This window comes from Marmota monax, unplaced genomic scaffold, assembly GCF_021218885.2.
Source record: "Marmota monax isolate L192 unplaced genomic scaffold, Marmota_monax_Labrador192_F-V1.1 WCK01_AAM20220418_F8-fsc00023, whole genome shotgun sequence".
Lineage (NCBI taxonomy): Eukaryota > Metazoa > Chordata > Mammalia > Rodentia > Sciuridae > Marmota > Marmota monax.
The window spans coordinates 1,392,495-1,410,212 of NW_026692907.1; the positions used below are offsets into that span (position 1 = coordinate 1,392,495).

At 40.3% G+C, this 17,718-nt stretch overlaps 1 protein-coding gene across 2 annotated transcripts in view; it reads right to left on the reverse strand.

Moving 5' to 3' along the window:
- Positions 1-17,718, reverse strand: part of Orc1 (origin recognition complex subunit 1) — a 30,712-nt gene that overhangs the window by 2,743 nt on the left and 10,251 nt on the right. For both annotated transcript variants that reach the window (XM_046451093.2, XM_058581459.1), the window contains exons 7-16: positions 13,002-13,368; positions 11,868-11,972; positions 11,106-11,298; positions 9,038-9,135; positions 8,428-8,529; positions 7,652-7,823; positions 6,771-6,878; positions 6,384-6,533; positions 5,433-5,552; positions 330-499 (exon numbers count right to left, since the gene is read on the reverse strand). In XM_046451093.2, the coding sequence (XP_046307049.1) occupies positions 330-499; positions 5,433-5,552; positions 6,384-6,533; positions 6,771-6,878; positions 7,652-7,823; positions 8,428-8,529; positions 9,038-9,135; positions 11,106-11,298; positions 11,868-11,972; positions 13,002-13,368 (1,585 nt within the window). The remainder of the gene's footprint in view (positions 1-329; positions 500-5,432; positions 5,553-6,383; positions 6,534-6,770; positions 6,879-7,651; positions 7,824-8,427; positions 8,530-9,037; positions 9,136-11,105; positions 11,299-11,867; positions 11,973-13,001; positions 13,369-17,718) is intronic.

Sequence of the window (17,718 nt, forward strand, 5' to 3'; positions counted from 1 at the left end):
TACACTAGCACCTCAAAAACATCCGTGTTCTCATTTCATGAGATGAGTTCAACATGCAGTGAGAAGCCAACTGCTTCCTTCTTGTTCCCATAGTGGTTTTACTCACTAAACTCCTTACAGTAGCTCAGTAAAATGACAGGTATTCACCTGTTGTCTTGGGTTTGTTTCTGCCTCCCTGACTGACCTATGCCCCTAAGAAAAAAAATTATGTCTTTAATAAAGTAAGTCAAATGAGTTGAAGTTCAGAAAGGAAAGCCAGTTTCCAAAGCCTTCCCAGGCTGTAGACTGCCATTGGTCTTTCAAGGAGATTCAGGGAGCAAACATCTTACTTGATGGCAGTGATATACGATGAGGAGAACATCTCATCCACAGCTTCCATTAAGTGGGCCACAGTGACCAGGCCAGGGGAGTCAGGCTTCTCATGGGAGAACTCGCAGATTTCTGTGGCACGCCTGCAAATGTCTAGGCAACGTCGTGCATCTCCAGAGAGGGCTGCTACCTACAACAGGAACATTTCATTCTGAGGTTCCCCCCATCTCAGCTCAGGAGAATAACCAGCAGATTCTTTTTTTTTTTTTTTAATATTTATTTATTTTTTTAGTTTTTCAGCAGACACAACATCTTTGTTTGTATGTGGTGCTGAGGATCGAACCCGGGCTGCACGCATGCCAGGCGAGCGCGCTACTGCTTGAGCCACATCCCCAGCCCCACCAGCAGATTCTTGTTCAGCTGAACAGGAAAAGCAATTCTGAGAATGGACTTCTACACAGTTTAGGACTTAGCCCTGCCTGGAAACCTTGTGGATGTATAGGACTAAATTATTAACATCATACCTGGGACTCTAGTTCTAAGTCCAAACCTTTGTCTTGGTTTTATGGATAACTCCACGATGGAAAAGGTAAAAATTCTCAGCCTTATTTATTAATCAGGGAATTTAGTTAAAAAAAAACAAAGAAGAAGAAGAAGACAGAAGACCCTTAACCCCAAGATAATGAACCATCCACAAACACAAGAATTCTTGTTCCTTGCATGGAGAGGGAAGAGTGCCCCCAGAAGCAGCCAGCCAAGGCCAGAGGCTGAGGGGGAGTCTATCTGGAGATAAAGCCAGAAGCTAGCTCCTCTGCAGCATGTGGTTATTTGGGGGGATGGCCCAATCAATGGCTAAGAGAACCAGAATCAAGGGCAGGGGAAGGGAAAAACCCCACAAAGCTGGAGGACCCAGAGGAGTCTGTGGTGAAATGAATCAATCAGACCAACCCTGTCCACAGCTCTGCTGTTGCTCCTTCCTCACTCAAGCAGCGAGGTTGAATGGCTCTGATCCCCCTTCTCAGGAACCCTCTACCCTCTCCCACAATGACTTAAAAGGTCATGTCTCCCAGGAATTTTCAGAATCACCACAGTCTGCAAGGGCCTGTTAGTTTCTATTCCCAGTATTCTCAGCAATCTTCACCATTCATCTGACTACCATCAGACTGCTGGGCAATACCTCTGAAATGATTACCATTTTCCAAAACTCATGATATGCTAAGTTTAAAAAGAAAACTACAAAGGCATATACGTACCCAACACACTAAGACATTAAAACTAATCATTTCTGGAAAGTAGAGTTATAGGTAGTTTTTAATGTTTTGTATAATATCTGTTTTCAGAACTCAAATTTAAGACATTGAAAACAAAAATCATTTTTCTAGGAACCAGGACAACTTATATATCAACTTATATTCTTTTCTTCCTCTAATCTCCAAGTCAATTAGTAAGAATGTCCCCTAGATTTGTCCTCCTTATCACTTTTCTTTCCTCCCGTCACCATCCCTACCACCTATTGAAACAGCCCAACAGTGGTGAACAGAATGGACAAGAGATGCTAAGAGACCTAAAAACAAAGATAGAGGGGAACATTGGGAGGCAAGAAAACATCCAAAGCAGCTTTCACCCTAAGGATATCTGTGAACATTGGTGATCTTTTAAGGTTCTTTTTTACCATCACTGGTGTGGGGAAGACAAAGACAAAGCTAGGGCCTACCATCATGGACTCTAATGGGAGACCCTCCATGAACCTGGAGCTTGACCTCCACTACAGCCTCAGTGTAAGCATGAATGAGACTCATCACACAGAAGGAATGGCAGGAGAAATTGCCTGTTTTGACATGGGGTGTTAATGAGTGTGGAGTAAACTCCCTGTTTTTCTAACCACAAGCCTTCACATGAATTTGGAGCCAAAATTTATGTGGCAGCTCCTAAAATCCTCAGTGAAAAATCTTTAAAAAATGGTAACAACTGGTGGTGCCCCTAGGTGATCGCTAGAAGTAAAAACAAATTCTAAATGAACTCTACTTCAACTCAGGTCTCCATTAATTTTCAGAAAAAGGAACAACAGGATAGTAGCAAAAGTAAAATACAGGTCAAGGCATTAAAAAAAGTAAACAAGTCTACACGTGCATCAGAATCAGCAGAAATCAAAATGAGACCTACAAAGAAATTAGTATCTTCTTTGTACATAAATTAAAAAGCAGTCAATCCTCACAAAAGGAAAGAAAGGAGCGTTAGAGGAGTAAAAAACAATATAATATTACAACAATGACAGAGATGGAAAAGTGGTGGTGACTTAGACTGGGGAATCCAAGAGCAAACAGATGCGCAACACAATTTAGAAGTTATATTAAAAATCTTCAAAATGGCTGGGTCCAGTGGCACACCCCTGTAATCCCAGTGGCTCGGGAGTCTGAGACAAGAGGATCTCACATTCAAAGCCAGCCTCAGCAACTTAGCGAGACCCTGTCTCAAAAATAATATTATACAATGTAGCTGCATATTGTTTTGGAGGCTTTAGGAACTATAATAAAGAAGGAAATAATAGAAATATTAGAAAAAAAATTATACAATTATCTCTTTTGTTCCTCATATGATTGTATATCTAGAAAATCCTACTAAAAAACCACTAGGATTCATCAGGCACAGTGTTGCATGTCAGTAATCCCAGTGGAGTGGGAGGCTAAGGCAGGAGGATTACAAATTCAAAGCCAGCCTCAGCAATTTAGCAAGACCATGTCTCAAAATAAAAAGGGCTGGGGATATGGCTCACTGGTTAAGCACAGTGGTTAAACCTGGGTTTAATCCCTGGTACCAAAAAAAAAAAAAAAAAAAATTAAATAAATAAATAAATAAATATTCAGAATGCTAAAGAAAACCTAAGTATGGTTGCATATACCCATAATCCGGTAATTCCAGGGACTCCAGAGACTGAGGCAGGAGGATGTCAAGTTCAAGGCTAGCCTTGGCAATTTAGCAAGTGGTGGGGTAAGGGAAGGGGGTGCAGAGGGCTAGGGGGTTAGTTCAGTGGTAGAACATTTCAGGGTTCAATCCCCAGTACTCCGGCACTACAAAATAAAACAAAAATAACAACAAAATCTTCATAATGCTCAGGAGTTAGTAGTACTAGAACTGGAGGTAAAGAGGAATGTTTGGCTAGAAAACAAGACTGGCTGAAAATTAAGAAAAGTTCAGAAAGTTAGGAAAGTAACCTTAAAATGGCCTTGATGAGGAGTCAACGAACTATGTTCCCCAACTACTTGCAAAAGCAAAGTTGGGTAGACTCAATACATAGTTATGTTCTACAAAGCCTACAGTGTTTACAACCAGAAAAAGTATGCTGACCCAAGGTCCCTCTCTCATTTCATATTGTTGGGTGCACATTAATGGTGTCACAGAGGGAGCAGTATGAGAAAATTTGGGGCCTTTGCAAGGATAAGGTAAAATCTTGGGGCCTGTCTTGGTCTTATTGCAGGAGAGCAGTGTCCCTTACCCAAAACAGATTATTGCATGCATGCTGAAATCTAAGACGTTTCCCCTCTATGGCACCATTCCATACCCGTCACTTCCAGAACACTGCCCTCTTGGCAAGACATGAGAAGCTAGTCTAGGAAACCAGACTACCCTAGTAGGAAAGAATGAATGATTTTGTAACTGTCCCCAGATTTTGATACAGCAAACAAGACCTACTTATGTGGTCAAAGCTCCCCACCAGCTTTTCTGTTTTTTGTTTTTTTTTTTTTTCCTGGAGGGAGGAGAAGAGGCAGGGACAGGATCTCAGTTTATTGGCAGGCCAGCTATTAACTCAAGTGATCCTCCTGCCACAGCTTCCTGCGATGTCAGAACTGCAGGCATGTATCTAACTCTAATCAGCTACACTTGAATGAACAAATAAGACATCCGAGGAAAGTCACCAACAATGCAAGACAGATACCAAAACCAACCACCAAAAAGTATCTTGGACGGGGGCTGGGGATGTGGCTCAAGCGGTAGCGCGCTCGCCTGGCATGCGTGCGGCCCGGGTTCGATCCTCAGCACCACATACAAACAAAGATGTTGTGTACGCCGAAAACTAAAAAATAAACATTAAAAAAAAATTCTTTCTCTTTCTCTCACCCTCTCTTAAAAAAAAAAAAAAGAAAGAAAGAAAGAAAAAGAAAAAAAAAGCATCTTGGAGGAAAAAGGGAGAAAATAACCTCAAATAAAGATGATTAAAAGGGGGGAGGGGGAAGGATCATTCAGAGGAAAAAAAAAGAAGTCTGAGAATATGCACAAGAGCAGAAATGAATAATTCTACCCATAGAGAGGTCAGGGGTAAACTCTGAGGAACTCTTTTCCAAAATGCACAGCTTGGAGTCAGACATCATGCATGCTCACCTAAACCACGCACCTGATTCAGGACCTAGTTCCAAGTAGGAGACACTGGCATGTGCTGCTGCTGTAGCCACTCAGGGTTCAGATAATTTTGGGCAAAACAAAACTAGAAATAACTCTATGATTCTTTTAAATGCTGAAATATTTATAGATGTATGGTCTTTTTCTTTGAGCTTAAAGCAGATATTTGGCCCACTTTGTTATCAGCAGCCTGAGAACAGTCTGTGGTTGAATGTAAGTTGGCATTCTCCTCGAGAGCTTGGATATCCAACAACTCACATCTCCTAGAGTGTGTGCTTTGCTGCAAGTCACAGTCAGGATCTCATCGTATTCTCCCAATGACCTTGTGATGTAACTATTATCATTCCCATTGTTTCAGAGATGAAAATGGAAGCTCTTAGTAAGTTTCCTACAACTTCCCCCAGGCTTACTAAACTGTTAGAGTCAGAATCCAAGTCAGATTCACCTACCTGACTATACCATCCTTTTAGTTATGAAAAACTGCTTGCTCCCTGAATCAATTAATGTTAGTTTGTATATAATCCCACAATACTCATGGCCTTTTAAGTACTCACACAACAGGAATCGTTAAGAACTTTGTTTCTTTCTTGGTATTTATGTTATAGGACTTCCTAAAGTTTTCTTCATCCCTGGAACACCCAGCACAGAGCCTTTCCCATGGCAGGTGATCAGCAAAGACTTGCTGACTGGTTTGTGGGTACACCTAGGAGCTCCCCAAAGTAACTTACCTTCCTGGCTACCAGCTGGATGGCATCATCCTCAAAGGCCTTTAAATGCTTCAGTCGGGACATTAGGATCTGCTGCAGCTGGCTGTGAGTATAAGGCTGGAAGGACAACCTGGTAAGGCCCTGGGGAGCAAAGAAGACAGGGGAGCAAACTCATTGACTGCCCATTGATTGTGCAGGTGGAAAATCACTCTCAGAACTCCAAACCTAAATCCCAAGCCCACACAACAATTTACACATTTCCTCCCAGGACTACTGCTGCTTCCTGCTACTGTCATTACTGACAATGGCCAATGGTATCCTATAGTGCAGTAGTTCTCAAACTACTTTTTTGTTTTGTTTAAGATCCACTTATTGTAACAGAATCATTTGGAAATAGGTAGATGCAGAGGTGGTTCACTCCATGTGGCCAGGAGGATCAGAGAACCTATGCTATGCACTGCACAGCCTGGGGCATCCCTTATCATGCTCTTATAATGTGACATTGTGCTTCCTGCTGACCTGCAAAGCCCAGAGAGAGTGTGAATCTACCTGGCTCATTCTTCTACTTCAAGTACCTAACAGGTGTCAGGTGGTAAGTGCTTAGTTATTGTTAAAAATAAACTCTAGGACTATATGCAGTTTAAAAGTAAACAAGTGAGATGTGGTTGCAAAGGCCTATAAACCCTGAGGCAGGAGGATCCCAAGTTCGAGGCATCTTGGGAAACTTAGACCCTGCCTCAAAATAAAATAAAAATGGGTAGGGATATAGTTCAGTGGTAAAGTGCCCCTGTGTTCAATCCCAGATACTGCAAAAACAAACAAAAAACTGCACAGGTCAGCAGAATGTCAAGAAATGATATTTGTAGAAAATCATGCAATGGCCTTTCATTCGGACATAGAAATTATAAGACTAGCAAAAACTATATTTCTTGACTTTTTGTAAGAACATTCTGAGAACTACCTTGGACCTACCAGTCGGCTTGACACCCGGTTCATCATGATCCGCTCTGGCAGATCCATGGTGTTGGCAATGGCCAGGACTACCAGTTGGGCCTCCTTATGAGTGGGCCAGTCAAAGAGATTGTACATTATGTCTTGTTTGTGAGTCCACAGAAGGTCAAGCTACCAGGGAAAAGGACACAGACACGGGGGTTCATTAGAGAGTCAGGATCCTAGAGTGAAGATCTATGACACTCTTTAGTTGCCCAGGTCACACCAGCAAAACAGCAAACAAGTCAATGAACAGGCCTAGATGAATGCAAAAGGGATCTAGCACTTTCTCCCAGCCAGCACTTGCTTCTGGGACATCATAGTTAAATACTGCCCAATTCTTCTCCAGTCCTCCCAGGGGCACCTCACCTCATCCACAAGCAGAACAGTAGTTTCCTGAGGGGACCTGCCAGTGCAGAATCGCTGGGCTAGCAGTTCTGCAGCATGGTTTGCTGTTGCCTTCTGGCCTGTCAGCTTCTGCATTGAGGAAAAATATGTGGTCAATGGTAAGGATTTTATTCCCCTGGGATAATACAATTCTTTAAAAAACAGGAAGCTTATTTAGTCCAAGGACTTCAGTGTACTATTCTCTGCCTTCCATTTTAGTCTTAACTGTAAACTGAAAGGATAGGAAAAGGCATCAAAGAAGATAAAAACTGTGTGTTTAATATGCAAACAAGTGCCAGTCTCAGTGCCAAATGCCTGTAATCCCAGTGGCTTGGGAGGCTGAGGCAGGAGGTTTGCAGGTTTAAAGCCAGCCTTAGCAACTTAGCGAGGCCTTGTTTCAAAATAAAAAATGAAAAAAGGCCCGGGATGTGGCTCAGTAAATAAGTCTCCTGGGTACAATCCCTGGTGCTAAAAAAAAAAAAAGCAAACGAGTCACACACTGATCTCAGAAGCCCATTGTGCACCATTCTATATGTGGACATTACCTGCTCCAAAGTCACAGCTAATGAACAAGAGTGAGGCCTGAATGATGGACTGCCTCTCATCCCTATTCCATAGCTTGCCATCTACTTCCTCAGAGCTAAAGACTTTCTTCAGGTTTATTCTTTATCCAGCTCCTAATGTTAAGGTACCTGTGGGTACCTTACATGAAGAACCTTACATGAAGAATGTTGCTACCACTACATGAAGAACGATGCCTGGTACATCATAAACATGAAATACACAAAATTAAGCAAACCTTTCCTTTAACATGTGCCAGTAGGAAACATTATTTTCCATAAAGGCCAGACAGCTTTGCTTACCTGCAAGATTTGCACATAGACTTGGTGGGGCTCTGTCAGTTTCATGCCATTGACCTCAATGTATTGAAAGCGAGGAATATCGTCTGTTTGGGCTGCCTGCTGTAAGCAGCGTATCACCTCATGCACAGTGGCAGTCTTTCCTGTTCCAGGGACCCCAGAGATATACATGCACCTAGGGCAAAAAAGGAATACCAATAGGCTGTCTTTGCTGGCTACCTCACGCTAGGAAGCACTGAGACCCCTAAGATTCCCTGGATGTGGGGACACTCAGGACCATACTTGAAAGCTGGTTGGAGTAGGACCATTAAATCATTCATTCTATAAATAATGCTGTATGCAAACCACCCACCTACAGATGACTACTTTCATTTTTTTCTGAAAGGCAGAAATCCTACCTTTTTTAGTGTGGTGCTGGGGATTGAACCCAGAGCCTTGTGCATGCGAGGCAAGTACTCTACCAACAGAGCTATATCACCAGTCCAGAAGTCCTATGTTTTCTTTTTTTTAAGATTTTTTTTTTTTAATATGGACACAAGAATATTTTAACTTTATTTATTTGCTTTATGTGGTGCTGAGGATCGAACCCAGTGCCTCCCATGTGCAAGGCAAGCACTCTGCTGCTGAGCTATAACCCCAGCCCCAGAAATCCTACTCTTATAGAACAAAATAAAAGCTGCTACAGAAGCTAGGGGTTTCAGCAATGGTTCCCCTTATCCTCCTGACCCTGGGTAAGAAGGCCCTCTTTCCCAGATACTGCCTGCCTCAGCACAACTTACCCTCCAGTACGGTCAAGGAGTTTGCTTTCCACAAAATTGTAGATTCCCTGGAATTCCTGTTCCCGACAAGGAAGAGATTCAGGGACAGCAGAAACATGTAACCTACAATTGGTAGTAAATGGAAGAAAAAGAGGATTTTGGAAGCATCTCACCACCTACTCAATAATAAATGAAAACCACCTGTCTAGCATTCTGTGGGAAAATGGAATCACAAACTCAAGGGGATGCCTTCATTCTCAAATTTCTCCATTGACTTCCTTTCTCAACCAATCACTCCAGTGGATCTCATCTTACAAGAGTTTCTGATTATTTAATTTCTGACAGGGTCCAGGCTTTTGCATTTTGAAAAAGTCCCCATGTGGTTCTAAAGGATACTAAGAGGTACATCTTGACTAATCAGCTCTTGTCCCTGAGAAGATGGTGGCAGTCGACTGGAAGATGACTCCCCCAAGACCCTGTCCATATTAGCTCATCCAGATGCTGCTCGACAGGCTTCCTTCTAAACACACTCACTTTATTCTCTACCATTATTATTTTTTACCAATGACTGCACACTCCCCTATTTTATGTGAAGCAGAGGCCCCACCCTCCTGCTCCAAAATAGCACTACCTCAGTCGAGCCTCCTCCAGCATGTTGGCTGGCTCTGGGGCCGCCAGGTTTCGACTCCGGATCTGGGGAGTGGCAAGACACAGTGCTCTAGTCTTGGCCTATATTCAAAAAGAACATGATTTAGAAGGAAAAACAAGGGCAAAACACCATCCAGGACACATCACATTGATCAGGTAAAAGAGGAGAAGTGGTGACATCCTGTCTTCCTGGTTGCATAAAGTATCATGACTTGCCCCCTCTACCTCACATTACACACCCACTTTGTCCAAACTTGGTCTGTTTTTCTAATTTACACAGTAAATTAGAAAAGTACACACATAGTATCAGAATCTGGAAACAGTGTTAATCAAGGGGAAAGAATGAAAAAGTATGGATTAAGCTGGTTGTGGTAGCACATGCCTATAACTCCAGCTAACTGGCAGGCTAAAGCAGGAGAATCCCAAGTTGAAGGACAGCTAAGACAACTTAGCAAGAAGCTCTCTCAAAATATAAAAGGGCCGGGGATGTATCTCAGTGGTAGAGCACACCTGGGTTCAATCCCTACTACCAAAAGAAAAAAAAGTAGATATATAAGGACAAAAAAAAAACAAAAAAAAAAAAACACTATTTAAAAACAATTTTGTTGAAAGACAAGAAATTTAAAAAATCTCAACTACTATGTCAAAGAGAGGAGAGGAGCTGTAAATTGGGTTTGAGACCTAAGATCTTTTGTTCAGCCTGTTTAAAAATATGGTTAAGCTTTAGTTCAGGACTTCCACAATCAACAACACAGTTATGGAGCAATCTCATCTGATTTTCCCCCTACAAACCGAGGATCACTGCTCAGGTTCATATTCTATCTCCTTTTCTCCTTGCTCCTGGCTGGCTAGAGCAGGCCTGCTTCTGTTCCCTCCTTTTTACTGTGGGTGTGCCACTGACAACCATCTCTCCACCTCTGCCTCAGAAAGAAAGCACTTAGACTCTCTGGCTGTTTAAAATCCTATTGGTGGGGGCTGAGGTTGTGGCTCAGTGGTAGAGCGCTTGCCTAGCACGTGATGGCCCTGGGTTCAATCCTCAGCAGCACATAAAAATAAACAAACAAAATAAAGGTATTTGTCCATCTACAACTAAAAAAAATATATTAAAAAAAAAAAAAAACCAAAAAACTATTGGTTATGGAGAAAACAGCAAAGAATAAGAAAACCTGGCTGAGAAGGTAACAAGAAGCCTAAAGGACTTCTGGTGTTCTTTTTTATTATGCTGAAGGTACCCCATAGTCTGTATCCCTTCTTTTTGGTGGGACTCAGGAAATGCAATCATGCCAAAACAAGAGGGAACTGTTGCATGTTTGAGGAACTCCAGGTAAAACAGTCTCCAGACCATATGTAATCTATTGGACTCCCTTCCTTAAGGCTTTTGACTTCAACCCAAGTTCCATCTTAATATGGAAAAAATGACCATCAGCTTTACAAAATGTTGTATTTCTCAACCGTATTCCAAACTATTAAGATGCTCTACAAATTAAACTGTTTTATCCAACAGTTCTGAAACATATCTGAACATAAAATGGTCCTTAACATTTTAAAATGTTCGGCTAAAGTCCCTTAGAAAGCAGAAAAGACAGCCATTTCTCTCTTCTATCTCACTATTATACGGTTCATTATCAACACCTACATGGTGCTCCCAGTTTCTCTGCTATATTGCATTGGACAACAAAACCAACAACATAGCTCATCAGCTCTGGATTCAATTTGCACTGAGCACTAATCACGTGCAAAGCACTCTGCTGGCACTTGCTGGGGGAAACAAAGTTGAGGAGTCAGTTTTTGTACTTTCATCAGGAAGCTTGGCTCTTGGTTATTTGATCCTGGACCTTAAAAGGAACTTGAAATCAAAAATCATTGTGGACTTGATTCATTTTCAGATCTTGGGTTCACCTGGGTACATTCTTCCTTGGACAATTCAAAAGGTATAGCTTTAGATATGACAGACCTGTGCTCAGAATCCACATTTTACTATGTGATCTCAGCATTTGCAACCTTTAAACTAACGGACCCTTAACTGGAAAATAAACCCTGAAAGACCTTACCACTTTCTTTGGTGTCTTGGAGGGGTTCTGTATGGATGGCTTCGAGGAAGGTCGCAGGTTTCTGGATGCACATCTGGTATTTCTCCTTGGTATACCAGTGCATTCTTCTTCCTCCTCATTGCTTGAGTCTGAATCCTCTGTTTTTGGCAAGAACTCTTTCTCTTCTTGGTCACTTTTATTACTTTCTAAAAACCTGAAAGGTAGGGACATATTATTTTCTCATATTTGGTGTTCAAGCCTAAATAAGAACTCCATAAAAGTCAGTGTGGATTAAGAGGCATTATAGCTTCTCCTGCCACCGGTATCAAAGGATTTGTTCCATTTCTCAGGCACTTGTTTCTGACACATTCTGCTAACGGTGTTATTTATCTCATTAAGGACCTCAACAACTTTGTGATTTGTATATTAATATTCCTACTTTATAGAGGAGAAACTGAGGCTTAGAAAAGTTAAATACCTAACCAAATTTCACTGGTTCAAAACCTCAAATTCAAATCAAGGTCTATCAGAATCAAACTTCATGCTTTTGGGCATTCCACACCATCAGCAGAGTTGCCGGCAATGCTGGTTATGGGACAATGGGAGGTAGTGCAGTGTTTCTTGTCCCTTTCATAATATGACATTTATGTGGAACTTACCAAAATTCCAGATATGCTATCAACAAATCCACAAATAACAAACAATAGAAAAGGCATTAAAGGATAAGGTCATGGATGTCCTTCAACATTTATGCTTTTTTTTCCTACCCAAGGGCAGTCTTACCGTAGCTGCTTCCTAATTTGATTCAAAGTCAAGAGAAAACTCCGTCTTCGGACTCGATGGGAAGTAGTGGTAGCTTGATTTTGAGTTTTTGGTTCCTTTACCTTCCTGTAAGATATCACAGCAAAGTTATGGGAAACAGTTTTGGGAAACAGGCACTAGAAGACAGTCAGGTGAACTGCCTCTTATTCTTTTTCAGCTATCTTGGAAAGAGTTAATCACATTTTACTAAAAAATGTATAAATGAAACTGAACTCAAACTCAGGGATAAAAGTTTGCCTAAATCTTATCATTTAGATCCAACTTGTCACCTCCCAACTATAGACCAGAACATAGTAATCCCAGTTTCGTCTTTTTGTTTCTGATATATTCATGAATTTACTCTGCACCCAGGTTCAAGGTCAGCAGAAATGCATATATATATATATATATATATATATATATATATATATATATATATATATAAAGCATTTATTGTGCAACTTATTGTGAATTAGGTGTTGGAAGTTTCTATTCAGGAAACACTAATATGTAATTTCTAGCTGGTCACATTTTCATTTGTACAGTTCATCTACAAATATTATCTAGTGTCAACTTTCAAAGTTTGTTCTAAATGTATTATCTTCTGTTATTATATCTGAGAATGGTTTCCGATTTTAAAACACCAACATGGGCTGGAGATGTAGCTCAGTGGTAGAGTGTTTACCTAACATGCATATAAGGCCATAGCTTCTATCCCAAACACCAGGAAAAAAAAGAATCCTTAAAATACCAACAAAGTGATTTAAAAATTATTGTGAAAAAGTGGCAAAGAACCAACAGCCACTAATAAAATCCTGAACTATGAGGCAATGCAGGTTTGGGAAACATCTTTCTACCACAATGATCCTCAAATGACAACAGGGCATGTAAGAATCATTCAAAGAACATGTCAAAATACAATCCCAGGGCCCTGTGCTTGAAGCCCAATTCACCAGGTATGAGAAGAGGCTTAGGAATCTATTATGCTCCCTGGTGATTCTGTGACAGATCTACAACCCAATGATCTAAGTTATCTGACTATAACCCACTCATTTTATAAAATCACACAAAAGATTTTGATTTGCTCCATGGAACAGGGTAAAGTCTCTGGGTCACCTCTTTTTGATGTTTTCTGGTTTCAGAATCACAGAAGACACCAAGGATCTCTGACCCCCTTTGACAGGAGTAAGTCTTTTCTCCTCACTAATCTGGGTGGTTTTCAAAGCCGGTACTCGGGTTCTCAGGATCAGGCAAAGTTTAGGTGAGGACTTCTTATCATCCTTGGCACAAAAGAGTTGAACCTCTCCAGTTTTCTCTGGGGTTTTCCGAGCTAGAGAAGACATCTCACTTCTATGTGAGCGAGACCTCTTGGTATGTGAGGTAGTTTCAGAGAAGTCCACTTTTCGCTTAGTTCTTCCTGAAGAATCCAAGGAAGCATGTGAAGTCAGCGGGGATATCCTAGTGTTAGGTGTCCTAGGGAAACCTAAGCCCAAGAGACATCATAGATGTGGGAATGTTAGACTTAGCAATATTCACATTCTCAATCTCATTACAACTAAATTCAGTGAAATTATGCAAAGATTTGTTATCCATACTTTGAATTATTCCATGATTTCTTTCTCTTAGTTATGTAGCTCTAATTATTTTCTGACTTCTAAATTTCACTAGCAATTCTCCTGCTTAGCACCATAAGTGATGTTTATTTCTTCATGCTGGGGATTGAACCCAGGCCCCTGTGCATGTAGCATGCAGTCTACCACTGAGTTATACACCCAACCCCTAAAAAGTCAACATCTTTTTCACCCCCTGGTACTGGGGATTGAATCCATGAGCACTTAGCCACTGAGCCACATCCCTACCCCTTTTTTATTTTGAAACAGTGTCTCACTAAGTTGTGTACGGTCTCACTAATTGCTGAGGCTGGCCTTAAACTTGTGATCCTCCTGCTTCAGCCTCCTGAACTGCAGGGATTACAGCGTGCACCACCATGCCTGGCCTAAAAAGTCAACTTCTTAGCCAGATTTTAAGGATAAATGTTCAGTAATCAAGTTTCCCTGATTGGACCAGAACAGTGGTTCTCAACCAGGAGTGATACTTCACACCCTCTATCCCAACTACATAGCATTTGAAGAAATTTATACTGGTGGTGATATCCCTGAGTAAAAGCGAGGCCCAGATTTTTCTTAACCCAGATTATATCTGCCATTAGAGAAAAAAAGGATTTCTGGGGACAACTATCTGAGATCTGTGAACACACAGATCCATGTGGATTTGCCCCAATTTCACCAGGACCACAGGCATAAACCACCCCAGTCATTTACTCAGACACAACTAAACCGTTAAAAAGTATGTGCCAGCCACCAGAAGGAAAAAAGCGGAATGAGACTCAACCCTGATCCTTATTCAGAGAATACTCTATTCTTACTGGGAAATGACGGTACAAGCATCTATAACATGAAGCAAAATAAGTGTCCTAAATCACCTAGGTACTAATAAAGATGTCTTGTCTTTTGAGACAGACCTTAAGAGAAAGGTAAAATTCCAACAGATGTGAAAAAGGAAGGAGGGGACATGTGAAGAGAACAATGGAGGAACTGCCATGAGTTACAGCAGCAAGGCAGGAAAGCTCTGAGCACAGAGAGCTCACTTGAGTCATGCCCATGGTGCGGGGGACAGGAACTGGCAAGGCTTGAAGAGTGTTCTAGTGCCTGTGTGTAAATTGTTATGGAGTCTTTATTCATAATTACTGAAAACTACAATCAATGCAGATGTCCTTACACTGGGAATCACTGTGGTGAAAGGAGTCAGACTCAAAGGCCAGAGACTACGCTTCCAACATATAATATTCTAGAAAAGGCAAACTATAGAGACATTAGCAAACACAGCCGTGGATACCAGAGACTGGGGCAAGGACTGGCTGACTGCAAAGGGGCATAAGAATATTTTGGTGTGAAACTGTTCTACCTCTTGAAAAAGGTGGTTATATGAATCTATGTATCTACATAAAGGCTTAATCTGCCAAAGGCAAGCATCCCTAATCCAAAAATCTGAAATCTACAATGCCACACATTCTGAAACTTTTAAAAGATTGACATGACACCACAAGTGGAAAGTAGCACACCAGACCTCATGTAATGGGTCACAGGCAAACTGCAGGCACACTACAAGTACTATATAAAACTATCTTCTGTCTAGGCGTATGGAAGGCTTCAACATATGTGAATGTCTAATTATGCATGTGCAATATTCCAAAATCCAAAACACTTCTGGTCCCAAGCTTCAGGTAAGGGATACTCAATCTGTATACACTAAAAAGGGAAATTTTAGTCTCTAAACTATAACTCAATCAACCTGACTTTAAGGGTTATTTAGGGCCAGATCTTAAAAGTCTTTGAACATGAAACTAAAATTATCCATTTTTTTCTTTTCTTTTCTTTTTTTTTGGTAAATAAGAGAGTAATTCATGTCTAGATTAATACAAATATGTTTCAAAGTCCTGGCCTCCCTCATACCTCATTCCCTGTCTTTCTGTCTCATCCAAAATATTTTCTTCCTCTAATTGTGTAACTGTATCTAAATTCCTTGCCATAACTTTCAAGATCCTATATATTCAACAGTCGAAAAATACTACAATAATTTCTGAAGATGATATTACACATTATTTGTTTTTTCCATTTTTCAAATGTGTTGTATTTATATTCAGCTCCTAAAACATATGCTGTATAAAGAATCCCAAAATACAACTTAGTAGGATCCACTGGTGCACACTTGTAATCCCAGTGACTCGAGCGGTCAAGGCAGGAAGACTGGAAACTCAAGTTCAGCCTGGGCAATTTAACAAGATCCTGTCTCAAAATAAAAAAATGAAAAGGGCTGGAGATGTGGCTCAATGGTTGAGTATCCCTGGATTCAATCCCTAGTACCACAAAAAAACATATCTGAAATCTGGCAAAATTCAAAAGAATTAATGGCATACAACAAGATAGTCTGAGCTCTCAGAACAGCCACGAAGTAACTTTCAGGCTCACTATAAGGGCAAAAAGCAGGTCATAAAAGAACGTATCTGGTGTGCTATCCTATTGGGTAAGAAAGAATGTATGCTCGAGCTGGGGGTGTTGCTTAGTGGTCGAGCACTTGCCTAGCATGTGTGAGGTTCTAGGTTTAATTCTCAGCCCCACATATAAATAAATGAATAAAATAAAGGTCCATCAACAACTAAAATATATATAAAAATAATTTTAAAAAGAATGCACATTCATATTCATGTACACATGCATGTGTTATGTATTTAAAATCTGCTAATGTACATAATAAACCAAGAAGTAACAGATTAAATCAGAATGGGAAAAGCCCTAAAATTAAATATAAACAGAAATGAAGAACCAACCTGCATATTACCAATAACAATTTGTTTTTCAGGAGAAAGAAAATTAATCAAAGTGTTTTTACTCATTCCATGGGATATGTTCCAAAGGCATAGAAAACCACAAACAAATTTTTAAGTTTGTGTTTACTTTGGTGGGGGCATTGGTATAGCACTTGTAGAACTATTTTACTATTTTGTGTGTATTAAGATTACTTCAGGAACTAGGATTCTTTCTGAAGGAGAACAGAAATAACGTGGAAGATGAGAAGGTCCCTGTAGTTCAAATTAGAAGTATCAGTATGAATTGAAGAGTATTAACATGTGTATGGCTCCCTAGCTGTTCCACTGAGGACCTAGAAGCAGATCTTCTCTGTTATAGGGCTCTTGAAGAAACAGCTGATTTCAGGGCTCAAAATCACTGAATCATTAGGGAAATGCAAATCAAAACCATAACAATAAGACAATATGGATAAATTTAGAGGACATTACACTAAATGAAATAAGCCAGGCACAAAAATATACTGTATGATCTCATTTATATGATGAATCTAAAAGAAGTTGAATTCATAGAGGTAGACAGCAGAATGATGGTTACCAAAAGCCAAGCAGGTGGGGAGCAAGTGAGTGCGTAGTTTTGGCAAGAGGTACAAAGTTTCGGCGAGACACAGGAATGACTTTTGAGATCTACTGAATAGCAATAAATAGCAATAATTCATTGTATATTTCAAAATAACCAATAGCAAATTTCAAACATATCAGAATAATAAATGTTAGGTAAGTGAGATGAAGGACGTATTAGTTAGCTTGATATAACATGGTTGTACACATAAAACATCACATTTTACCCCATAAATGTAATACGGTTAGTATATCAATGAAAATAATTTGAATTTTTAAAAAAAGAAAAACTATCCTCCATGATGAGAGAGCACTTCATATATTTTAGGACAGCTGCTATTAAAAAAAAATCAGAAAATTACAAGCATAGGTGAGTACGTGGTTAAACTGGAACCCTCCCACATTATATGTGGGAACATAAAATGATGTAGCCACTGTATGATAGTTCCTTAAAAAGAAAAGAATTACCATATGATCCAACAATCCCACTTCTGGGATACCCAGGAGTATTGGAAGTAGACTCTTAAGAGATATTTGTCCTATCTGTGCTTACAGCAGTGTTACTGCAATAGCCAAAGTGTCCATAGACAGAGGAATGAATAAAACATGATACATACATATAATGGAATATCATTCGGCATTAAAGGAAAGGAAATTCTGACACGTATTACAACATGGATGACCCTTGAGAACATACTGGTAAGTAAAATAAACCAGTCACAAAAGGAAAAGTCCTGTGGTTCTACTTATGGGATTATCTAGTCAAATTCTTAAAGCCATAAAAGAGAATGGTTTCTAGGGGCTAGAGAAAGGGGGAAGGATTGGAAGTTAGTGTTTAATGGGTACAGA